General features: G+C 41.2%; 1 protein-coding gene across 8 annotated transcripts in view; it reads right to left on the bottom strand.

Moving 5' to 3' along the window:
* DYM (dymeclin) overlaps positions 1-26,601 on the bottom strand; it is a 357,662-nt gene that overhangs the window by 47,178 nt on the left and 283,883 nt on the right. For all 8 annotated transcript variants that reach the window (XM_058692153.1, XM_058692154.1, XM_058692152.1 and 5 more), the window contains 2 exons: positions 17,924-18,106; positions 3,817-3,930 (listed from right to left, as the gene is read on the bottom strand). In XM_058692153.1, the coding sequence (XP_058548136.1) occupies positions 3,817-3,930; positions 17,924-18,106 (297 nt within the window). The remainder of the gene's footprint in view (positions 1-3,816; positions 3,931-17,923; positions 18,107-26,601) is intronic.

Raw genomic sequence — 26,601 nt, 5'->3', positions numbered from 1 at the left:
AAAAAAATGTTACTCCTGAACCTTTGAATTCCAACGAGTCCCTGTTTCCTCTTTAGAGCATGTAAAGTGGGAATTTCACTCATCTTCTCATCAGATTTATTGGGTAGCTACTATGTATAAGGCACTGAAGCACGCATCAAGGGGACACAGATGAGCAAGACACGACTCCTCAAGGAAGTTGGAGTCGAGTGGGAAAGAGAAAACATTTGAACAACTACGTACAGGGTGGAAGAGACCAGGAGTCTCAGCAAATGCTGCGGGCATTTAGAGGACGGAAGCATATGTAGGAGGAGAAGTAAAAGGAAAGGTTTCACAACAGTTCACAAACTCAGCAAGGCCTTAAAATGCTTAGGAGGGATAAGCAAAAAGCAAAGGGGTGAGGGGCCGGTGCACTGGGAAGAGAGAACTGCGTAAGCAAATCTGAACGTGCAGGAAGGAAGACGCAGGAGGCACAGAGATCATTCTGGTTGGCTGGATCACTGCTCAGGGAAAGGGGAGTATGGAGAACAGCGGCTGGGGGCTAGATGTGCGCGGTGTCGGGTTCCTGTCCCAGGACTCCAGACTTTATCTGGCAGCAGCAGGGTGCTCACCTCTAAGTCATTTTCAAGAGGAGGAGGATGTTACTAGGGCACCGCTCTACAGAAACTCTTCACGGAATTTTGGAAGATAGAAGTCCAGACCGTTAACTGCAAATCTTTGGGATCATCCTTTGTAACTTAAAAACATTTTTTTTTAAGTTTATTTATTTATTTATTTATTTATTTATTTAGAGAGAGCAAGCAAGAGTGTGAGTGGGGGAGGGGCAGAGGAGGAGAGGGAGGGAGGGAGGGAGGGAGGGAGGGAGAGAGAGAGAGAGAGAGAGAGAGAGAGAGAGAGAGAGAGAGAGAGAGAATCCCAAGCAGGCTCCACAATGTCAGTGCAGAGCCCAACGCGGGGCTCCAACTCCTGAACCGTGAGATCGGGACCTGAGCCCAAATCAAGAGTTGGACGCTTAACCGACTGAGCCACCCAGGCGCACCTGTAACTTTCAGCCATTTTTCTTATGTTATGGATTGAGTGCCCCTGCCATCCGGTACTCCCCTTATGCTTACCATCCAGACTTAGTTGTGAGTACTTCGCGATTTCCTGGAGCCACGTCTGGACCGCTGAACAACTTAAGTTGTCAGCAAACATTTTCTTACGTTGAACTAACACCTGTCTTGGTTCAGTTTCTACCCGCTGTCCTAGGGCCGACAGTGAACTGCTCAGCTCCTCTTCTACAGAATAATCCCGAAAGCATACGCACGCGTGTGTGCCCTTTTCCTCAAGTCTTCTCTCCTCCAGGTTACACATCCTCTATTCCTCACCTTACGTGGTTTACAGGTTCCCTACTGTAACTTCACCTGTGTCTGCACCCCACCTGGGTCACTAATGTGATACTCGGACACATTGCTCCCATACCCCACAGTGCTCTTGGGAGCCCCTATTTCATGGTTGTTAAGTATCACTACATCCTCAGTCCCTGCATGGAATCTTGCCTCCTTACTCCCCCCTCCTTTTTAAAAAATGTTTATTTATTTTGGGGAGAGAAATAAATGTTTGTTTATTTTGGGGAGAGAGACTCAGCGCTAGTGGGAGAGGGGTAGAAAGAGAGGGAGACACAGAATCTGAAGCAGGCTCCAGGCTCGGAGCTGTCGGCACAGAGCCCGATGTGGGGTTTGAACTCGTGAACCACAAGATCGTGACCTGAGCTGAAGTCGGACGGTTACCCGACTGAGCCATCCAGGTGCCCTCCTTACTTCTTCTTTACCTGAAACTCAGCTCTCTCCCCTTGGGACTCCGATTCCCCTGGAGCCTTTGGAAGTTAGAGGCTGCTCCTTCTTTCACATTCCAGACTTCAGGGTCTGGAGGTGGGGCTGGTCCCCTCTTTGTTTCCATTGCTGTCTCCTGGCTATTATTCCTCTACCCTTAAGCAGAAGGGTCTGCCCATAGGAGGCCGGCACCAGCTTCGTGTCGTCTGTGCACTGCCACCTACTGCCATCGACTGACCGCGGCCTCTGGCTCACAGTCCTTCTCTCCACCCACGGCTCATCGTCCTGAGGGACTAGGAAGCTTATGCGAATGACCAGCCCATCCCTGGCTTCCAGTTCACTAACTGGCTCAACCGCACTCACTTCCATTCGCAGGCACAGCACTTCAGTCCCTCACTCGTGGCCAGAGCCAGACCACGCTGTCACCAAGACGTGCTCCCCTTCTGCCGTCTTCATTTAGCCCCATTTCCACTACTTCTACGCACCCCGTCTTTGATCTCATTCAAATCCCCCTCCAGATACCTCTGTGACCCTTTCCCTCCAGCCTCCTGACGGCTCCGCTTCTCTATTGACTTAGCCGAGACACCAAGGTCCACCATGCCCTGTGGGCAGCCACTCCCATCTTCGTGGGTTTTCGTACCGGTTCACGTGGTGTAGTGCGGGTAAACTGGAAACAGCACGTGCGCACGCACACACACACGCACACACACACATACATGCACGCGCGCACCCTCGAAAAACAACAAACCTCCAAAGTCTTACTTTATGTAAGAATGGAAACGAGATGAGTTCCTTACATTTAAAGAACTGTCAGGAAGAGAGTCAAGTCAAAGCTGGAGGGACCGGTGACCTGGAATCAGTTTCTATGTTATTGCCACATGGTGGTGCCATTTTAGCTGATAAACAGAAACCTCGCTGCTGTTTACTTTCGGTGGAACTTGTGCAAGTGGTTATGATGACTAATGCGCTATTATTTTACAAACTCTGTTGTTATAACTGAAAATGTTTTCATATCCTACAACAACCTCTCTCGAGCATTCAGAAGCAGTGGTTCTGTGATAGTGTTAAAAACACAGCCCCCCAAACAGTAACTCTGGAACAGAAGTTGGTTGTGATAAAACACTATGATGAAGGCGGCCAAGCATCTACTATGATGCCCTGTGTTGTTAATTTAGGAACGAGCGCTCTAGAAAAATTAGAGGTAATGAGGCAAACCCTGAAAAGAAGCATTAAAGCTAAAATGTGTTACAATGCTGTACGTTCACAAAATACTCCCTTTATATCCTTTTTTTTTTTTTTTAAGGAGAAAATTAGTCTTAGGGTATGAGTTTCACATCATGAGATCACTTTGGAAACACGCCGAACACGCAAACGTTAAGTGCCTTCGTAAGATACCCTATTTCCCCTACCTCTTCCAAGAGACGCTTCTCTTTCCAGAGCTATGTGCAGGCAAACAGTGAATGGCGTGGGGATTCTGAGCGTGGACTTTGGAGCCACACTGCGTGAGTATGAACCTCCCAGTTCCACAGTGTTCTGGCTGCATGGTTTTGGGTAAGTCGTGTAACCTCTCTGTGCCTCAGTTTCTCCATCTGAAAAGTTCGGGCGAAACACTACCCACCTCCAAGGGTTCTGAGGATCGAAGCAGTTAACGGCACAAGACACTCAAAACGTCACAGGGCACTGAGTGAACACTACGTGTGGCCCAGTGCTGAGTCACCACCACCAGCAGTGCCTTCCCTTCAACCCTCGACACTTGTAAGACTGAATCATTTCACTGGGTTAAAAAAGTAAGGGGCTTCTTTATTCACAGTGCATGGCATGGTATGAAGGTGTTAGTCCTTCTTTGGCGGTTTTCTTTTAAAAACCTGTTGGAATCCCTCTACGTACGAGTATGGAGTAGAGAAGGCAGTAAAGAGCCTTTTCCAGCCAAGCGCTGGCAAGTGGTAGGACTCTGAGTAGGGCCTTCCCAGACACTAATGTTTACACCGAGTGATACAAAAGTGCCCGTGTCCTTCGGCAGTCTTACCTTCAGCCTGTCTTTGGGCAGTGCGACGGCCCCCTGCTTGATGATTTCCAGGACCCGTTCCACGGAGAGCTCAGCTCCCGCTTGCAGCAACCTTGAGCTGAAGAAGGTGATCACCTGGAAGGTAAAGTGTTATTTCTTAAACAAGGAGATGCACAAGCTGCCTTCCTCACGTGGTAGGTCCATTTCCTAAAGGCGACCCAGCCTTACGCCTCTACTTCTCCTGCACACGGTCCTCTCTGAAAGCGTTTGATGGCTGAGTCAGAGCCAGTGTCTGAATATTCCGGGCTGATGACCCATGCTGTGGCTTAAGCAAGCCTCCGGAGTTCTGCTCTTTCAGTGTGCAGCCTCACCTTGCATTTATTTATATTTCATTTAGAGGGTGGCACCCATCAGAAGGTGGGGAGAGAGAGCTAAAGCTTAAAATCTGTCAATTTTGAGGCTTAATGACCGGGAACTCTCAAAAAAAAAAAAAAAAAAAAAAAAAAAAAAAAAAAAAAAAAAAGGCCCGATGAGAAAGCAATCCGAAGCTAACAGCTAAAATGACGTATGGGGGATCATTTATTAACGGAATGTAATCACCATACTCTAATCCCTGATCAACGAGGCTAATCAACAGCAAGCTAGAACTGTTTTTGTTTCGTGTGACAGCACAGTTGGAACTATGCAGCAAGATGCTAATAACAGAGGTGCTCTGAAAATAACACTGTCCTTTAATATTGGTCACTAAAGGGGCTCAGTTAAGTGTCCAACTTGGGCTCAGGTCGGGATGTCCACTCTGTGAGTTCAAGCCCCGTGTCTGGCTCTGTGCTGACAGCTCAGAGCCTGGAGCCTGCTTCGGATTCTGTGTTTCCTTCTCTCTCTCTCTCTCTCTGACCCTCCCCAACTCGTGCTCTGTCTGTCTCTCAATAATAAATAAATGTTAAAAAAAACAAAACACACCTTAATATTGGTCACTAAAAACTAAAAGAATGCCAGTATTATTTTAGGAAATCATTTTAAGATCAAGATGTTAATAAATTAAGAAGATTATAGGTCATTTTTTTATTCAAGAGAATAGCCTAAGTATTTACAGTCAGACACGTAAAAATATAAAAATTTGCTAGAAAATTGAGTATCTCCATTTATAGGCTATTTTATATGTGAAAGAGAAAAGCTAGTTTAAATTTTTTTTTTTTTCAACGTTTTTTATTTATTTTTGGGACAGAGAGAGACAGAGCATGAACGGGGGAGGGGCAGAGAGAGAGGGAGACACAGAATCGGAAACAGGCTCCAGGCTCCGAGCCATCAGCCCAGAGCCTGACGCGGGGCTCGAACTCACGGACCGCGAGATCATGACCTGGCTGAAGTCGGAAGCTTAACCGACTGCGCCACCCAGGCGCCCCAAGAGAAAAGCTAGTTTAAAACGTTACCTAACTACAGACACAAAACACCTTTTTATACTCATTAAAATATGATCCTTAGAATGAATCTGGATGATTAACTGTCCTGGATCTCACGCGTCACAGAGGCTTCACATTATCAACAGCAAATACGGTATCGGTCACAGTAAGAGCACTGCTTATCACAGTAAATACAAACCCGTAATGCAAACACCCTGCTTGGCAATTTTTGTGCAACCGTCTCTTGCGAGATGAGAAGGGTTCGTTAGTGTTTTCACCCCGTGATTTAGCATCTGCTCCAGGTTGAGGGGGACCTCGGCTCTGCCATTTCCTTTGTGTCACGTGTACTTCTACTGGACCGCCTTTGATTTATGGCTCCTTTGCAGGACTCTTCCCAATACTCCATCTTAGAGGCTTTACTCAGTTAAACTCAGATTTATAACCATGAATACCATACATCACCAGGAACTATAGGTGAATGAAAGGTGAGAGTGCCCACCATGCCCTCCAAGCCGAGACCGCCCCTCTCCTCCCCGGGAGACCCGGAGTCTTGCAGCCGACACGGAGAGCCTGGCGGGCGGTCCGTGCAATGCTATGAGTTGGGAAAACTCAATCTCTTTTTTTTAGATGAAAAGAAAGCTCTGATACAGTCCTCCCACGCTGCTATGGACGGTGGGTACCCGTCCACTTTGGAGACTGCCGACGGGGAGACCAAAACGTACAGAATCAAAGCAAAGCAGACTGTGCGGTGCTCAAATACACATACCACAGCCCACAAGGGAGAGCATGGACGTGCCACATGGTCACAGAGGGAAGGAACGCAACGGTGATCCACTCTTGTTCACCCTGTACCATGTGCGGACTTGCCTCCGGGCCTCAAGGGACGGCCGTTCTCAACCAGGAGAGCTGCGGGGTAGGAAGGAGACTCAGTTTCTAACTAAATTCCCTTTTTCAAACTGGCTCCCATTCGTCTGTTTTAAGCTGATATTCTCTTGTCGCATTCAAACTCACGCTACTTAAAAAATGATAAACCTACCACTTCCAGAAGGGAAGTATAAGTTATGTATCAAAAATGAAGGGAACGGACATCTACTGCATGTTTACTATGGACCATGTGCTCTACTGTTAATTAATTCTCACAACAATCCAGGGAGCTGATAAAGCTCTGTCCTACGGATGACTCAACAGGATTAGAGAGAGAGAGGCTTGTCCCAAGTTAGCCGGTCAGTGTCCGGAGGGAGACCAGTACTTGGATGTTCTTTACTTTATCATGTTGTCTCCAGCAGTTCTTACTAACAAAAGCCTTACTTTTCTTAATGGAAAATATTTGGGGTGAAAGGTGTAATTTGTTTCGTCCCCAGTTTCATTTGGAGTCAGGCTGCCACAGCAGCCAAGAACGTGAAACAATTTACTCAAAGGTATAGACTTGGGGGCGCCCGGTGGCTCAGTGGGTTGAGTATCTGAGTCTTGATTTTGGCTCAGGTCATGATCTTACGGTTCGGGGGTTCAAGCCCCGCATTAGGCTCTGTGCTTACAGCGCAGATCCTGCTTGGGATTCTCTCTCTCTCTCTCTCTCTCTCTCTCATTCAAAACAAATAAACTTAAAAAAAAAAAAAAGAGATACGCTTGTATTTCCTACCACTGCATTAGAATTTTGCAGACAACAGTAAATTTAGTGATGATGATTTTAACAGTTAGGTGGCTTTTATCAACTTTCAGAGCAACCATTAAAACTGTTAAAAAATGATCAACTATTTCCCCTCTGATAATGTCTGCAGAAGATAAAATATTTAAGGTGAAAATGGGAATGAATGATATGTCAGTGCAACTCAAAGGCAACTTTTCAAAGGGAGGGATTTTTCCCTGGGCGTGTACAGTTTTCCTCCGCCCACCACGTTTGGCTACAATTCCTGAAATCTAAGTACAGCATGTTACCTTCAATTATGTTATTAGTTGTGAACAGTAATTATCCAAGGTCACGTTCTGATTAATCGGCTGCACCCTTTGAGTAACGTCACAATCACATTTAACCACTTATTATGAAACCAGTGAGTGATCACTAGAACACAGATTTATAGAAATGAGAAGCTCTGGTGGGGTAGATGGGGGTAAAAAAGAAGTAAGTATGTATTAGTGAGGCATTCTTGCTTGCTAAATGGCCATTCTTCCAAGAGGTAAAAGTAGAGAGCTAAGCCTTTTTTTTCTTTTTCTTAAGACAATAATAAACACATTTTGAAAAGTAAAATACATGTATTTCCCCACTGATTCTCAGTTTTTCCTCAAGTTTTTGTGCTTTAATCAATACATGTGTTAACAGCCTATTCAGCGGGAGAGATCTCCAGAGGATTTACAAAGAAAATAGATGATATTTTCAAGAAAGACGCGATGTAACTGGAGGACATGATGAAGACTGAACATGTGTCATTACATAGATTAGACCTCGTGGTAATGTGGGCTGTGAAGTGCTCAGAGTCAGAAGATGTAGTTTGGGTCCTGCCTCGGATACTTACCAGCTACCGGACTTGTAAGATACTCAGCTTCCTCTCTGTGCAGCATCACGCAGTAGCTGAGAGCACCTACCAGGTGTCAGATGCTTGGGCTTAATTCTTAGCTCTGCTTGTAAATGTAGACAGGTTATTTAACTTCTCTATGCCTCAGTTTCCTGATCTATAAATGAGGAAAAACACAGTGCTTGCCTCATGGGGGTGTTGTTAAAATGAAATAGGTTAATACCTTCAAAGTGCAAAGAGCAACGCCTGGCACATGGTAAGTGCTCATGAAGTGTCAGTTTCCGTCATTATTATTAAGTGTATCTGAGTATCTCCATTTATAAAGTGACAACGGTGCCCTACCTACCATGTAGGAAACAACTGCAAGACATGTGAAACTTACGGATCAACCAAACCAGACAGGAGTAGCGAGCGCAATCTACTGAAAATTCCAGGAAAGCCTGCTGTTTAAAGTCCAACGTGATCATCTTAATACGTTACTGAGGGTCAATTTAAAACTCTTCTATTTTTACTTGATGAATTTATGCATGACCTTTCTCTTTCAAAGAAATTTACATTTTATTATTTTCAGAAAATGTAAACAGTACAACGCTGAGAAAGTTTTACTGCGTCTTTTTTAAATCATGAAAAAATGCTGAATTTTGACAAATTTTTTTTTTTTTTTGCATGTATTGAGATGACTGGTTTCTCTTCCTTAGTCTGCTAATGTGAATTACATTGGCCTTGAACTCCTGGGTTACATGATAATTGAGCATGCTGCATTATTCTTTTGATACATTGCTAGATTCAATTTGCTAATATTTTGAGGATTTTTATGTCTGTGTCTATGAGTGATACTGACTTGTACTTTTCTTTTCTTGTAAGATCTTTGTCTAGTAGTGGCATTAGGGTAATAATGTCCTTAATAAAATGAGTTGGGAAGTATCCTCTCCTTGTATTATCTGGAGGAGTTTGTACTGAGATAGTAATAGTTCTTTCTTAAAAGTTTGGCAGAATTAATTCAAGGTGAAGCCTTCTAGGCCTGGAGTTTTCTTTGTTGGTAAATTTTTAAGTATTAATTCAGTATCTATTAAAGATACAGAACTATTCAGATGATCTATGTCTTCATGAGTGAGCTTTGAAAGTTTGGGCCTTTCAAGGAATTTGTCCATTTCATCTAAGTCATCAAATTTACTGGCAGAGATTTCTTATGGTATCACCAATTTTCTTTTCTTTCTTTTTCAACTGTACTGATTTTTTTGTTCTCATCTTTATTATTTCCTTTTTCTCGTTTTGGGTTTAATGTACTCTTTTTAACTTCTTAATGTGTAATCTTATAATTTATTCAAGACCTTTCTTCTTTTCTAATAGAAGTATTTAATACCATAAATTTCCCTTTAGCTGTATCCCACAAATTCTGATATTACATTTTCATTTTTGCTAACTCTAAAATAGGTTCTTTTATGGATCCAAAAATCCTCAACAAGATACTAGCCAACCGGATCCAACAATACATTAAAAGAATCATTCGCCACGACCAAGTGGGATTTATACCTGGGATACAGGGCTGTTCAATACCCACAAAACAATTAACATGACTCATCACATCAATAAAAGAAAGGACAAGAACCACATGATCCTCTCAACAGGAGAGAAAGCATTTGACAAAACATAGCACCCTTTCTTGATAAAAACTCTCAAGCAAGTAGGGATAAAACGATCATACCTCAAGATCATAAAAGCCATATAAGAAAGACCCAACGCTAACATCATCCTCAATGGGGAAAAACTGAAAGCTTTCCCCCTAAGGTCAGGAACGCAACAGGGATGTCCACTCTCGCCACTGTTATTCAACACAATGTTGGAAGTCCTAGCCTCAGCAATCAAACAACGCAAAGGAATAAAACGCATCCAAATAGGCCAGGAGGAAGTCAAACTTTCACTCTTCCCAGATGACACGATACTTTATATGGAAAACCCAAAAGATTCCACCAAAAAACTGCTAGAACTAATCCACGAATTCAGCAAAGTCGCAGGATACAAAATCAATGCACAGAAATTCGTTACATTTCTATACATCAGTAATGAAGCAGCAGAAAGAGAAATCAAGGAATTGATCCCACTGATAACTGTACCAAAAACCATAAAATACTTAAGAATAAACCTAACCAAAGAGATGAAAAATCTCTACATTGAAAACTATAGAAAGCTTATGAAAGAAATTGAAGACACAAAAAAATGGAAAAAGATTCCATGCTCCTGGATAGGAAGAACAAATATTGTTAAAATGTCGATACTACCCAAAGCACTCTACATATTCAATGCAATCCCTATCAAAATAACACCAGCATTCTTCACAGAGCTAGAACAAACAATCCTAAAATTTGTATGGAACCAGAAAAGTCCCCGAATAGCCAAAGTAATCTTGAAAAAGAAAACTGAAGCTGGAGGTATCACAATCCTGGACTTCAAGAAATATCAAAAAGCTGTAATCATCAAGATAGTATGGTCCTGGCACAAGAACAGACATTCATATCAATAGAACAGACTAGAGAACTCAGAAATGGACCCACAAACGTATGGCCAACTAATCTTTGACAAAGCAGGAAAGAATATCCAATGGAATAAAGACAGTCTCTTCAGCAAATGGTGCTGGGAAAACTGGACAGCGACATGCAGAAAAATGAACCTGGACCACTTTCTTACACCATACACAAAAATGAACTCAAAATGGATGAAAGACCTAAGACAGGAAGCCATCAAAATCCTCGAGGAGAAAGCAGGCAAAAACCTCTTTGACCTTGGCCACAGCAACTTCTTACTCAACATGTCTCCGGAGACAAGGGAAACAAAAGCAAAAATGAACTACTGGGACCTCCTCAAAATAAAAAGCTCTGCACAGCAATCAGCAAAACTAAAGGGCAACCGACGGAATGGGAGAAGATATTTGCAAATGACATATCAGGTAAAGGGTTAGTATCCAAAATCTATAAAGAACTTACCAAACTCAACACCCCAAAACCAAATAATCCAGTGAAGAAATGGGCAAAAGACATGAATAGACACTTCTCCAAAGAAGACATCCAGATGGCCAGTCGACACATGAAAAAACGCTCAACATCACTCATCAAGGAAATACAAATCAAAACAATGAGATACCACCTCACACCCGTCAGAATGGCTAACATGAACAACTCAGGCAACGACAGATGTTGGCGAGGATGCGGAGAAAGAGGAACCCTTTTGCACTGCTGGTGGGAATGCAAACTGGTGCAGCCACTCTGGAAAATAGTCTGGAGTTTCCTCAAAAAATTAAAAATAGAACTACCCTACGACCCAGCAATTGCACAACTAGGCATTTATCCAAGGGATACAGGTGTGCTGTTTCGGAGGGGCACATGCACCCCAATGTTTATAGCAGTGCTATTGACAATAGCCAAAGTATGGAAAGAGGCCAAATGTCCACTGACGGATGAATGGATAAAGAAAATATGGTATATATATAAACTGGAATGTTACTCGACAATCAAAAAGAATAAAATCTTGCCATCTGCAACTATGTGGATGGAACTGGAGGGTATTATGCTAAGCAAAATTAGTCAGAGAAAGACAAATTTCATATGACTTCACTCATGTGAGGACTTTAAGACACAGAACAGATGAACACAAGGGAAGGGAAGCAAAAATAATATAAAAACAGGGAGCTTAGCATAATATAATTATGCTAAGCAAAATTAGTCAGAGAAAGACAAATTTCATATGACTTCACTCATATGAGGACTTTAAGACACAGAACAGATGAACACAAGGGAAGGGAAGCAAAAATAATATAAAAACAGGGAGGGGGACAAAAACATAAGAGACTCTTAAATATGGAGAACAAACAGAGGGTTGCTGGAGGGGTTGTGGGAGGGGGGATGGGCTAAATGGGGAAGGGGCACTAAGGAATCTACTCCTGAAATCATTGTTGCACTAGATGCTAACTAACTTGCATGTAAATTAAACAATAAATTAATTAAAAAAAAATAGGTTCTTTTTACTTTTGACCTCCTCTTTGTGATGCATAAGTGCACTGTTACTTTCTGAATATGTGGGGGTATTTTCCAGATGTCTTTCTTACTGATTTCTGGTTTAATTTCCTTGTGGTCAAAGAACATATTCTATATGATTTCAAGTCTTTAAAGTTTGTTGAGGTTTGTTTTATTTCCGGTCTGTGCTCTATCTCAGTGACTGTTCCAGATGCACTGATGACGGGTGGGATGTTCTATAATTGTCAGTGAAATCAAGTTGGTAGTATTGCTTGGGTCTTCCGTATCATTACTCATTTTCTATTTACTGTATTAGCTATTGAGACAGAAATGTTGAATTCTCTAATTATAATTATGGATGTGCTTATTTTTTCTTGCAAGTCTATCAGTTTTTGCTTCGTGTATTTTGAAAGCCCTGTTGTTAGGTGCGTCCACATCTGGGATTGTTATGTCTCCTTGGTAAATTGACCTCTTTATTGTTACATGGTGTCCTCTTTATCTCTGGTAATGTTCTTTTTTCCGAAGTCCACTTTGCTGATAACACAGTCACTCCAGCTTTCTTTTAATTAGTGCTTGCATGATCAAACTTCTTTCAGTCTTTTACTTTTAACCTGTCTAGCTCTTTCTACTTACAGTGAGTTTCTTATCGACGGCACAGAGTTAGAGTCTACCTTTTATCCAGTCTGAAAACTCTCTTTTAATTGAGGCACTAAATGCGGTTATTGACAGGGCTGGATTTAAATTTATCGCATTGCCTGTTTTCTCACTGTGCCACTATTATTATCATTGCGACTTTTTAAAAGTTTATTTTGAGAGAGAGTGTGTATGCACGAGTGAGCGCACATGCAGGGGAGGGGCAGAGAGGGACAGGGAGACAGCAAATCCCAAGCAGGATCCTTGCCGTCAGCGCGGAGCCGGATGCAGGGCTCAATTTAGTGAACTGTGAGAATCGTGACCTGAGCAGAAATCGAGTGGGACGATTAACTGACGGAGCCACCCAGGCACCCCTTTCTACTATTATTTGTTTTGCTTTAAACTTGCCTTTGGATTAAATATAATCTTATGATTTTATTTCATCTCCATCTTTGGCTGACCAGTTCTCTCTTCCTCAATTTTTGTGGTTGGCCTAGAGTTTATAATAGACATCTTGCACTTATCAGTCTACCTTTGAAATACCCTTTCCCACGTGAAGACCTGAAGAATTTGGCCCCACCTGCAAGTTACCATTTTGCGGATCTTGGAAGGATATGGAGATTTCTGGGTCAGTGATGAAGGACAGTTATTAGTCAAGCAACAGCAGCAACCAGAGCACTGGCCTTTTTTCACGGGTTCTGCAAGCCCCAGTTTGCACAAAGGTGGTTTGAAGAAGCTGGATGACCCCCCCTCCCCACCCCCATGCAGGAGCTTATATTATAGGAAGAGAACCGTGAGCTCAGGGAGCCCAAATCTTTTATAATGGTCAGTAAGCAGGCCTACCTTTTGCTCCTGAGGGAGACACAGACATACCCTGATCCCACCCCTATGTTCTCTTTGCCTGGGACACTCTAACCCCAGATATCTGCCTGGCTTACTCTCTACCTCCTTCAAGTCCTAGCTCAGATGCACCTACTCAGAGACAGGCCTTGTCTGACTGTGCTCTTTTGGTTTGCAATTTCCCACCCTTATTCCAACCAGCACTCATTCTTCCTCCCCCCTTTTTTTTTCCCCTTAAGCAATTGGTAGATATTGATGTCATTTACTGAGATCAGGAAAACTGCAGAAGAAAGAGTTGATTCATTCTGTTTCATTTTTTGTAGAAAACAAAAGAATTCTGATTTAACCTTGTTCAAAATTTGTGGGATTGTTTTTTTTTTTTTAATTTTTTTTAAACGTTTATTTATTTTTGAGACAGAGAGAGACAGAGCATGAACGGGGGAGGGGCAGAGAGAGAGGGAGACACAGAATCTGAAACAGGCTCCAGGCTCTGAGCTGTCAGCACAGAGCCCGACGCGGGGCTCGAACTCACAGACCACGATCATGACCTGAGCCGAAGTCGGACGCTCAACCGACTGAGCCACCCAGGTGCCCCTACGTGGGACTGTTAGGTAGACAACAGAATGCACTAGTCTGGAGCTCAGCGAGGATGGTCAGGTTTGGAAATACACAGGATCTAACATGAATTTTACACTGTCCAGAGATAAAAATAGTTCTTGCCTTTACCACACTATATGACTTGACTGTTCATTGCCTCTGCTCCTTACTTACATGCAGCCATGAAATTTCTTTCACGTCTTCTCTCATTTGGTGCGGTCATTTGATCGCCCTGCTACTTAATTCAGCCAGATCATATCACTTTATGGGTTAGATGGGAAGGATATGTGGCAGTGGCTAATAGAAATTTGGCCACTTGAAACACATGTCGATGTCCTTCCATGGAAGTTGAAAGTGCTCCAAGGTTAGTCTCTCCTGTCTTAGATATTCAACATTGCTGACTGTCTCAATGAAAAATATCAACTCTGAACTGCCTGTCAGCTAAAAATGACAGCAATTCATAGTCTACCAACACTTTTCAAGGTTAACTCCACGAAAAAAGATAGAGCAACGGCTTGCTTGAGCCAAATTTCAGGGGCATTTAGGGCAGCGGAGGGGAAGGCAAAGTGCTGAGAGAGACAAAAAGTAGGGATGTTATTTTTATCTCTATCGTGGGATTCTTTCCAAAATATGTAAAAGAGTTTAAAATGCTTTTTGAATGATCTTCCATTGTGCCCTGCACTATTTTGGACGGCAGCATTCAACAAAAAGTTGTTGGAAAACCTGCTCGTTTGAAATCTTACGTCAGGTTTATTCAAGTGAATGCTGCAAGCATAGAGAGTCTCTGGTAAGAACACCTGGATTCGAGGCCTGGCTGAGTGACCTACCGGCTAAGTGACCTTGGGCCGACCATTTTGCCCCTCAAGCTCAGGAGAGCGAGCGCTGGGTGGATGTCCAGTTAACACGCTGCTTCATTTCCACGTGGTCACGCACCGTGTGAAAGCACAGCAAGGTCCCTTCTGTTTCCTCACCTTCACTCTGGTTCTTACATCTTTCCAAGGAAACGAAGTTTCCTGCATGGTTCTCTCTGCATGGTTCTCGTGTGTCTCTTCAAAAACCAATATGGCCCTTCTGAGATATTTTTTTAAGGATGTCATCTGCCTGGTTACTGAGAAGGATCCTCAGTTCTAACACTGGTGGAATAAAGACCGATCGGACATCATTAGACGTGATCCTGAGAGAGAAAGGAAATGGTGAAATCTCTGTGGATAGGAGTAGATGTTTTTAGGCAGTGTACGAGGAACTGTGGGAGCATTTAGTCAAGGGGTTCGGTAGGTGGGCATGGTGATTTCACACATGGACATGGGCTTTGTCATCAAACTGCCTGGTCTGAGTCCTGCCTCTATGACTTTAAGAATATGTGACTGTGAGCAAGGTAAAATCTCTCTAAGCTGGTTTTATCTATAAATTGAAGGTTAAAATGAAATATACTTCATGTACACCCTTTTCCCAGAAAGCTACTACGTAGTATACACTCTTGCCAACGTGACGCGGTCAGCCGAGAAAGAGGAAGACACAGGAGCCAAAGTCAGCCGAAGGAGACAGGGGAAGGAAATTCCCAGGAAGATGTTGCAACCGGACAGGAGAACCAGAGCACCGTGTAACTGGGGCAGAAAGCAGGTCTCCAAGAAGAGAATGGAAACAAAAACTTGATCTGATCTGCTTGACCATTTTGCGAGGAGTTTTAGAGTTATGGCTGAAAGTCTGTCGCTGTGTCCATGACTGGATGCGTGTAACACATCATCAAGAAAGGCCTAGAATCCAGAACACATCAAGTATCTGCACAAAGATAAACAACAGAAAACCTGGCAAAGGATTTGAATGGAAACTCATAAAAGCGGAAACCCGTAAGAGGTGGGGGAAGAAATGCTCATCCTCGGTGGTCATCAAGAAATTGCAAATTAAAACTATAATGAGGTGCTATCACAAAACTGACAAAACTAAGCGCATGTGAAGTAACAGAACCTCTCATACACCACTGGTCAGAGAGTCAACAGTAGCCCCCCACGGAAAGCACTCTGGCATAATACACGTTACCTACTAAGCAATTCCACTTCTGGGCATACGTCTCAGAAAAGGGTATGTGCCTGTGCTTACTTATGACCAAACTCACATACTTTAACCGTGTAAGAATTTAACTATCGAGGAGCACCTGGGTGGCTCAGTTCGTTGAGCGTCTGACTTCAGCTCAGGTCATGATCTCATGGTTCATGAGTTCAAGCCCTGCATTGGGCTCACTGCTATGAGCGCAGAGCCCGCTTGGATCCTCTGTTCTCTCTCTCTCTCTGCCCCTCCCTTGCTCATGTTCACTCACTCTCTCTCTCTCAAAAATAAACAAACAACAACAAAAAGAATTTAATTATTGAATGTTTTTCTGAATGTAAGTAATATAAGGACAAGGATGTTGGCTCTTCAGTTTACTCTGGTGCTTGGTATTGTGAATCAGATTAATTACTCAAGAAACGGTGGTGGAATCACAAAAACACTAATTAGAAAAGAAATATGCACCCCTGTGTTCACTGCAGCATTATTAACAACAAATTATGGAAACAACTCAAGTGTCCATCACAGATGAATGGATAAAGAAGATGTGGAGTATATATACATAATGAAATATTATTCAGCCACAAAAAAGAGTGAAATCTTGCCATTTGCAACGGCATGGATGGATTCAGAGGGTATCATGCTAATGAAATAAGTCACAAAAAGACAAAAACTGTATCGTTTCACTCATATGTGGAATATAAGAAACAAAGCAAATGAAGAAAGGAAAAAAGAGACAAACCAAAAAACAGACTCTTATCTAGAGAAAACAGATGATCGCCAGGGTGGCGGTAGGTGGGGGCATGGGTGAACTGTGTGAAGGGATTAAGAGTACACTTACCATGATGAACACTGAGTAATGTACCGAATTGTTGAATCACTACATTGTATACCTCAAAATAACAGAACACTGTATTTTAGTTATACTGATATTATAAAATAAAAAAATCAAAAAAAGAAATATCCTATTCACAGTTTCCTCAGAAGTGTTTGTTCTCATACAATATCTTTAGCATTTGATAAGATGATCCTGTTATATATGGATGATATTTTTCCCTCTCATTTGCTCTACTACAATAAATAAATTACCAATAGGAAAGGCTGGTTGCTTTCCAGGGTCGAATGCTACCTGCTCATGGTATTTGGTTTGCTTGATAAACTACTGAACATATTTTCTGGCTACTTTCTTTAAGCTTTTCCCTAGTATGTTAAGTTAATTAGTAGGAGATTAATCTGTGAGAAAAAAAGGAAATAGTTGTGGAACCAAACTGAACTGGAAAACACTAATACAGCAATAGAAATTACAGCAAAAACATTTTTAGAAAGGACAGAAAGGTTATAAACCTGGGAAGAGTGTTCAGCCATACTTACCAGAGAAATTCACATAAAAATGATAATGAAATACCACTTCTGATATAAAAAGACAAATATTAAAATAATTATACTACTCAAAGCTGCAAGAAGAGTGTAGTGAGACAAATCCTCTCGTAGATCACTCGTGGAAATAAGATGATTTACAGGTGTTGCTGGATTTACAGGTGTTTCTGCCCAGTGTTTCTGGAGAGTAGTATGGCAGCGTGTGTTGAGTTTTAAAAATAGTGATATCCTCCAAAAATAAAAACTAGTACAATTCCAGTTCTAAGACCATACCAAAAATATAACTGAATACAGGGGAAATACGATTTATTTATAAACTGTTCATTAATTATGAAATAATATAAAATATGTGAAACACCCAAAATGAGCACAAATGGAATAATGGTTAAATATTCTTTTGGGACATCCGTTATCTTATACATCACACAGATACTAAAACGTGAGATTTTCAAAGAATTGATGATACCACAGAAAAATGTTGATGATCTAAATGCTAAGTAAATACGGCAGAATATATTCTGTATAAAGTATGATCTCGATTCTATTAAATAGTGTGTGTGTAATGCACACAGAATACAATAATTGTTATGGCAGAACAGACTACAAATCTAGTTTATGTTCAAAGAAGGGATTCTAACTTATGTAGTTTTTTTTTTTATCAAAGTTTGTTCAACTTTTTTAACACTCAAAAAAGAATCGTGGGATCTCCATTTACACTTACCAGATCGATATTTTGCATTATATCCTGAAATGAAGGATGAGTTCGAAACTGTTCAAAGAGATCTCGCTTGTAAAGCAGTGCGTACACCAAGTTTGGATTGTGGTGAAGAGAATTTGTCAGGCAGGAATTGATGATCTCTAACATCATTCGAATCACTTCTTCAATGACATTTAGGTCTTGTGCCTGACAAAGAAAGAAAACACACACAGTGTTCTTCTCGTTAACACAGAATTAATCAGACCAAGAGTAACTGCTTTAAAATTATAACGACATTGAAAAGATAATGCAAAAGAGATCATTTGTCAAGAATCTTTAGATTATTTTTCTGATTATTTTTGTCAAGAATCTTTAGAATCAGGTTGATCACTTACTACAGTATTTGAGTAAAAATCTTTTGAACTCAGATAGTCACAATTAGAAACTGAAATAATAAATCATAGACTCACCAATCTAGGAGGAAATGTGGTGCTTACTGAGGCCCTTACTTACTAACCTCTTGTTGGTATTCCCATATGGCATCACCCTAAATCATTAGACTTCCACAGTTTAAGGTGGTGGTTGGGTCTTACCAATTCCAAGAAAAGTGCCTCATTCAGAACATGACCTCACTTCTCTACACTGTCATGTCGATCTTTCTGTTTACAGATAAATAGCCTACTGTTTTGTCTCTTTTTCCCCAGTCAATAGTCTTTGGGAATCTAAACATGAAATAGTTACAAGACAGCAAAAACAATCAACAAATCTCTTGGAAGAAAGGACAACGGAAAGAGCAAAAATATAGGTAAATACAACACTTTCCTTTCCCTCTTGAGTTTCCTAAATTATGTCTGAAAGTTACAGCAAAAAATTATAACATTGTCTGATGTGGTTCTTGATGTTTATAAGCGAATATCTAAGACAATTATACTATAAACCAGGGAGGGCAAAGGGATGTAAAGACAGAAAAGGTTTCTACTTCTCTCTTGAACTGTTAAATGTCAACAATACTAGATTGTGACAAGTTATGTATGTATACTGTTTAGAGCAAATCTACACAGAGATCCACACAAAAACAGTATATACATACATCAAAATGGAATTCTAAAAAAGTGTTCAAGTATCTACAGGAAGGCAGAAAAATAAGACAGGCATACGAAAAATAGGGAACAAACAGAAAACAGAAAGTAAAATGGCAGACTTAAGCTCTAAAATATCTATCAGTAATGACATTAATTGCAAATTGTGTAAATAATTAAAACTCAAAGTTTTACAGAGTGGATAAGAACACAAGACTCAACTATATGCCAGCCCCAAGAAATCTCAAATAGAACTCACTTCAAAATATAGTTAGGTCAAAAGCAAAAGGATGAGAAAAAGATATAGCATGCAAATATTAATTGAAAGAAATGATCTGATCTATTAGTGGTCAGATAAAGTATACCTCAAAGACGGTATGGCCTGCAAAGTAAAAAATATTCACTATCTGGTCCAGCAGACAAAAAGGTATGCTTATTTGCACACAACTTATCTCCACTTGTACAATGTATACAAAGTATAATGTCCAGCATTCAATCGAAATGTGCAAGACAAAGAAACAAAAACCAAGTAAAAACAACTCACATCCAAGAATCAAAGTAACCAGCATTATCAGACTGACAGAAAGATATTAAGAATATCTAACAAGAAATTTTAAAGAACTATAATTTACAAAATCTATCATGATTGATAGGGAATTTTAGTAGAGCTGAAAACTGTAAGAAAGTGACAAATGTAAATGCTAGAATTTTAAAAAATATAGGGGTCCCTGGGTGGCTCAGTTGGTTAAGTGTCCAACATAACTCATCAGGTTATGATCTCACAGTTCATGAGTTCAAGCCCCACATTGGCTGTCAGCGCAGGGCCCACTTCAGATCCTCTGTCCCCTTCTCTCCCCACCCTGCTCGCTCTCTCTCTCTCTCTCTCTCTCTCTCTCTCTCTATATATATATATATATATATATATATATTTACTGCTAATATATATAATATATATAATATATATTCCTATATATATATTTACTGCTAATATATATATAATATTATATATATTCTATATAATATATTCCTATATATATAGGATATATATATATTATAGATATATATAAAATATATAATATATATATAATATATATTATATATATATATATATATATCAGCAGTAAAGAACACCTAGGTGGGTTCCATAGCGGACTTCACAGAGTCTTGAAGAGATAATGGCTAAGCATTAAAATAATGAAAGAATCAAACAATGATCTTCTAAGAAGCTCAGAGAATATCCCCCCACAAATGCACCCAAAACAAAACAAAACAAAACAAAACACACATCCAGATACACCATATTCAACTTTGAAAGCCAAAGACAAAAACACATTAAGTACAAGACACAAGGATAGGAATTATACGAGGGGGCTTGGAGAAACGACACAAGCTGATCTAAACGGAGGGGCATGGATACAGTGCTGAAGAAGAGTCAAAGAAGAATTCTATAGCTAGCAAAAATATCTTTCAAATGTGAAGGTGAAATAGGGATTTCTTTCACACTAAAATAAGCTGAGATAATGTAGGAGGCACCTGTACTGTGAGAAATGTACAACAATTTCTTCGGGCATTAGAATGAGTATAAAACCAGACTGGATGGTAGACCTACACAAGGAAATAAGGACAGTTTTATTTTTTAATCATTCTAGAAGAAAACTGGTCTCAAAAGTAAAATAGGAACAATGTATTATCAGTTTATTGCATATGTAAAATACATCACAACATTCTCTTACTAATGGCCATCCAATCAATTCCTGTCTCCTCGTTTCTACCAGCAATGATACAGTAAGTGTATTGGTAGATCTGCCCTTATGTCTGTCTTCTGTCTGTCCTTGGAGCTTATATCTGTCCTTCCACCTCTCTGGGACAGGTTCCAGGAAAGGGACTGCTGAAAATATTGGATTTGTATTGTGAATAGATGTTGCCAGATTGTTGCTTAAAGAGCATCGCTTAAAGAGCAATGACAACACATGTACACTGTCATGTAGGAAGGCTTATGCCTGAGTTTCTCATCCACATATATAATCATCTCATTTAATAGTCACTGTCTGAAAGATTCATCACTTCTGGACAGTTATGTCAAAATTTCCCCAAATAAGAAAGGGTTTATCTATTCCTCCAAGCGATTCACATATTCAGAGTGACTCTAGGTCCATGATTGTCATCTTTAAAAAACCAACAACACATTTTTATCACTATCTACTGTTTCTCTCAATCCATATTGTTTATTTTATGTGTTTTACTGATATTAACGTTGTTGTACTATCTTCTTTCTTTTTTTTTTTAACATTTGCCAGGTTTATCTTTAACTTTCAAGCCTTTAATTTTCAAACTGTCTGTGTTACTAGAAACATATATACTTAAAAGCAACTATATAGCTAGGTTTCAGAGTTTGTAAATCTAATCTGTGGGGCGCCTGGGTGGCTCAGTCTGTTGAGCATCTGACTTAGGCTCAGGTCATGATCTCGCGGCTCACGGATTCAAGCCCCGCGTCGGGCTCTGTGCTGACAGCTCGGAACCTGGAGCCTGCTTTGGATTCTGTGTCTCCCTCCCTCTCTGTCCCTCTCCTGCTCACACACTCTCTCTCTCTCTCAAAAATAAATAAACATTAAAAAAAAATCTGATAGTTTCTGAATTTTCAGTGAGTTTAATTCACTTACATTTGTTGTCATTGCTGGCACCTTTGCATTTATTCCTTCCATCGTGTTTTGTGACTTTTAAATCAGTTAGCTATTGCCGTGTGACAAACTACTCCACAGCTTAGCAGTGAAGAATAGCAATAATCATTTGGTTTGCTAATGATCTGGGCTGGCCTTGATGGGGACAGCAGGTCTCTGCTCCATGTGGCTTCCCATGGGGATGCCTGACTGCAGGTTAGAGGCTCTCCTGGTATGACAGCTCACACGGCTGGCAGATTGGTGTGGCTTGTGAGAAAAAGGGTGGGAGGTGTAGCTGGGGAGTGGGGGCAGGGTCTTTGGTTCTCTGCACATGGTCTCTTCTGGGTGGCAAGAACTTCCTCACAGAATGATGGTTCCAAGAGATCTAATTATCTATTCTCAAACTTTTATTTAATTCTAATTCCCACAGAAAACGATCCTGACAATGGTAATTTACAAGTTATTTGCTACTATGACTGGATTCTGGTGCAGGTACCTACTATGCATGGCAATAAGCAAATGGAATCCTTCCTGCTTCATTTTTAAAAGGCATTGTTGGGCAATAATCACTACTTGTACAAAGATGAAAAATAAGAGTAAGAGTTTCTTTACAATTTCAGAATTGTCCAAATCTCAATATTTAAACAGACCTAAATGTTATCTAATCACATCACCATTCGGGTGTCAGAATTTCAAATGGTATTTAGAGAAGATTGCTATTTGATTTTTTTTTTTCCATGACAATGAAATGAAATAGCACTTGTAAAGCCCTTAACATAGTGTGTAACACACAGTAAGGACCGCACCATGTGACTGTTTTTTTAAAAAAAAATAATAACGTATTTGAAAGATGAAAAATCATGGTAATTTCAGCCATTATATAAAAAGAAAAAGATAAATGCCTTTCCAAAGTTGATACATTAATTCAATTACTGTAACTATAAAGAATTAGAAATCACATTTCTTAGTCTTAAATATAAGCCCTGAATTCCACTTCTATTAATTTATAAAACTGGTCCATTACAGGGCACGTATAGAAAAACTGACGTTTATGGAATTATGTAAGGTTTTTATAAAAAGATGTGTCTTAAAAAACCAATCATGTTTCCCGTGTATTGTGTCAAAATCAGCTCTCTCAGGGAAAACCTGATGGCTCACTGGGAGAACAGCAAAGTATGTGGAGAATATCATGTCTTTTTCATTCATGGGACTTTGTTTTTAGCACATACAGTTTCCATTCTAGAAACGGATCCCAGATCAGACTTTCTTCTCCAAAAAACCCCCCCAGAGTCCCCCCAAAAACAAAAAACCAAGAACACATACTTATTTAGTTGTGCAAAGTCTCAAATGTAAAAAAGGGACCCCGAAAAATGGTCCCATGTTCAGATGTTTCTGACGGTTTCTGTACATGTTGGTAATGAACACTGAACAGGTTCTGTGCGAAGCTGTGATTTCACATCTAACAAACAGGCTGGCAGTTGTGGGAGGATCTGACCCTGTCAACAGTCCTCAGGGTTGCCTCATTGTATAAACTTCCTTTTCCTTTTAAGAGGGAATTTATACAGTTAAATAGTTTCAAATCATTTATTTTTAGTTTCCTTAAGAGAAGCATATGTATCTTGTTTGTATTAGTTTTGGGGGGATTCCAAGAGAGTTGTCTAAATTTCCTGCATTTTCAGCAGAAAATAAAACCTTCAACAAAATTAATGGGACTTTGCCAAAGTGGGGATGAAGGGGGAGGAAATGCACAGGCAACGCTCTTTTTAAAGTTAATGTGCAAATGGCCTTCAAAGCCAATCATTTGGTGATAGACTCTTGTTATCTTTATGTTGTTAATTTACTGGCACACACACTAAAATGCTTTGTGACCATGTAAGTTCTAGCCAGAACTGGACTCGCCCCCAAATATCAAGCTTCTGATAGCAAGAACTAGCTTTATATTACATGGAAAACCGCAGCTGAAGAATAAATCCTGTGACCAGAGGAGACAATGTGTAACCTTAATAACGCGGGAGTAGGGGAGTGGTGGGGGGAGGCAGAGGAAAGGCACCACCGGCCTCGTGTGGGAATGTAAAACGATGTGGTCTTTTTCTTCATTCTTTGGACAGGGTTTGAACGTGGCCCACAAGCCTAAACTAGAAGCCTGGGAAGTCTGTTATTTAAAACATGCTTACTGGTGGCAGGAAGGCAAGATAATGGTGGCTGCTAGGGGACATTGGCTAACTTTACATGTTTTTCCATACCTGGAAAAGAGCCAGAGAACTCGCACAAAAAAGGAATGTTCTGATGGAAATCCAACTAAGTTGCAGCCCCCCACAATCCCATTACCTTAGCAGGCTCCTCACACGGGACGTAAAGTGGGGTGTGGGGCAGGCAGTGCTGTTCTGATTTCCTCAGGCCCTTGTACGGGCAGACAGCAAGCGGACATCCAAGCCTGGAGTTTTTTTGTTCTGTTTTTAAAAATGTATCGTTTTGCCTTAAGAATTAGTGTTCATGGGGTGCCTGGGTGGCTCAGTCGGTTGAGCATCTGACTTCGGCTCAGGTCATGATCTCACGGTTCGGGAGTTCCAGCCCCGCGTCAGGCTCTGTGCTGACAGCTCGGGGCCTGGAGCCTGCTTCGGATTCTGTGTCTCCCTCTCTCTCTGCTCCTCCCCTGCTCACACTCTCTCTCTCAAAAATAAATAAAGATTAAAAAAAAATTTTTTTTTTAAAGAATTAGTGTTCATTTCCACTCTTCTTCAAACTGTATTGGTGTTTTATCATAAAAAGAAAGATTCTGGGGCGCCTGGGTGGCTCAGCTGGTTGAGCGTCAGGCTCTTGATTTCAGCTTGGGTCACAATCCCAGGGTCGTGGGATCAGGATCAAGATCAAGCCCCACGTGGGGCTCGGCGCCGAGCCTGGAGCCTGCTTGGGATTCTCTCTCCCTCTGTCCCTCCTCCCTCCCTCTCTAAAACAAAAACAAAACAAAACAAAACAAAACAAAACAAAAGAATTTAAAAAGGAATATTCTTTGACATCCTATAAAGTAAAATCTGAGTAAAATAACTCCCTAGTAAGATGTATCTTTTCTTTATAACGGCTTTGATGTTCCACTGTGTGGCTCCCTCATCCCAATCAGAAAGAGAAGAGCCCCGTTCTAGTCTTAGCTCTGCCTACAACGAGCTGTATGACCTTTGTTAAGTCACTTCACCCAGGTTGTAGTTTTTCATCTGCAAAAACAAGTGCTTATAAGATTAAAAAAAAAAAAATCCCTTGCTGGGGCGCCTGGGTGGCTCAGTTGGTTAAGTGTCCGACTTCGGCTCATGGGTCATCTCGCAGTTCATGAGTGTGAGACCCACGTCAGACTCTGTGCTGACAGCTCAGAGTCTGGAGCCTGCTTTGGATTCTGTGTCTCCCTCTCTCTCTCTGTCCCTCCCCCACTCGTGTTCATTCGCGCTCTGTCTCTGTCTCTCTCAAAAATAAATAAACATTAAAAAATTTTCTTAAAAATCCCTTGCTACTTGGGAGTCTCAGCTTCCACAGAGAATGCAGAAAACACTGATTTTTAGAAAACAAATTTTATTAGAGTAACCAAACACATAATTAATGTAGAAAAATCTTTAGGATGACCTCAAACTTCAGTAAAATTCAGAATTTACGTCAGATTACCCCAGCACCTTGAATAGAGCCACTGTTAGTTTAGAAGGGAAAACCACTCAACAACCTTTGAGAGTAAAAATGTGTAAGTCTGAGTTTGAAAATAATCATTCTCTAAACCCTGTGGCTTTTATCATGCATTAAATGTCAAGGTTTATTATCTTTGATATTGTTAATGCACAAAAGGGAAATCATTCCTTTATTTTTTACTTAAAAAATTTTTTTTTAACTTTCTTTATTCCTGAGATAGAAAGAGAGAGAGAGAGAGAGAGAGAGAGAGAGAGAGAGCGCGCGCGCATGGGAGGAGGACTAGAGAGAGGCAGACACAGAATCCAAAGCAGGCTCCAGGTTCTGAGCTGTCAGCACAGAGCCCGACGTGTGGCTTGAACTCGCGACCTGAGCCGAAGTTGGACGCTTAACCAATTGAGCCACCCAGGTGGCCCTAGGGGAATCACTTCTAAACGTGGGTGCCCTTTTTTCATTCTTTCTCCCTAAGAAGAGTCAGTGGTGCTAAGAATCACATATAGGAGAGTTACAGCCCAGTTAAAAAAAAAATAAAAAATGGAAAAAGGAAGACCAGAAGTAGCTGCCACTCAGTGGAGAGAGGCTCTAGACTGGGTTCTAGCCCCAGTTTTGCCATAGACGGGACAAGTTACCATCCGGGCCTCGGCTCCTTCAAATGTGAAATAAGTGGGCACTCTGGGGCGAGGCAGGGAAGCACGATAAGGGACCCACATTGGCTTGTGCTTAGGATGTGTGAAGATCACCTCTCTCACTCTACCAGTGAGAAAAAGCCAGATAATTTAGTAAATCCTAAGTCTTCTTGAGGCCATCAGAGAGTAATTTTGGAAACCCATCAAGCGACATGAACTCCCCAGAGGGACAAGCCCCTCTAAAGAGAGAAGGAGCACACACACTCTCTTGTTTTTGGCAAGCACAGGGGGAAGACATGGTCTCCACAGAAGCTGGTAGAAAGAAATCAGACACTATTTCAATACATTCTTAAAGGCTAAGTGTGGTCTAATGTGTCAGTCTGGAAAGCTGGAGCCCCAGATACAGTGGAGTCTGCACTCACTTGAAAGCTCTTTTCTCCCAGCCGTCACCAGGTGCTCAGGAGAAAGGCTGGGTGTGGAGAAGGAGACGGAAAAGAACCCTCTATCTGACCCTGCTTTCCACACCCTCCTCTCATGCTAAGCAGAAGCTTGAAGCTACTGGGGCAGCAAACTCTACTGGCCCAGAACACACGGAAATTTCCACTGTTTCTGGGGAGAAGTAGAAATATAACCCATCTGCCTCTGAATGAGAAGCAGGAAACTCATCTCCAGGACCT

Source organism: Neofelis nebulosa, chromosome 11 (genome assembly GCF_028018385.1).
Source record: "Neofelis nebulosa isolate mNeoNeb1 chromosome 11, mNeoNeb1.pri, whole genome shotgun sequence".
Lineage (NCBI taxonomy): Eukaryota > Metazoa > Chordata > Mammalia > Carnivora > Felidae > Neofelis > Neofelis nebulosa.
This window is presented reverse-complemented; position numbering and strand designations above follow the sequence as displayed.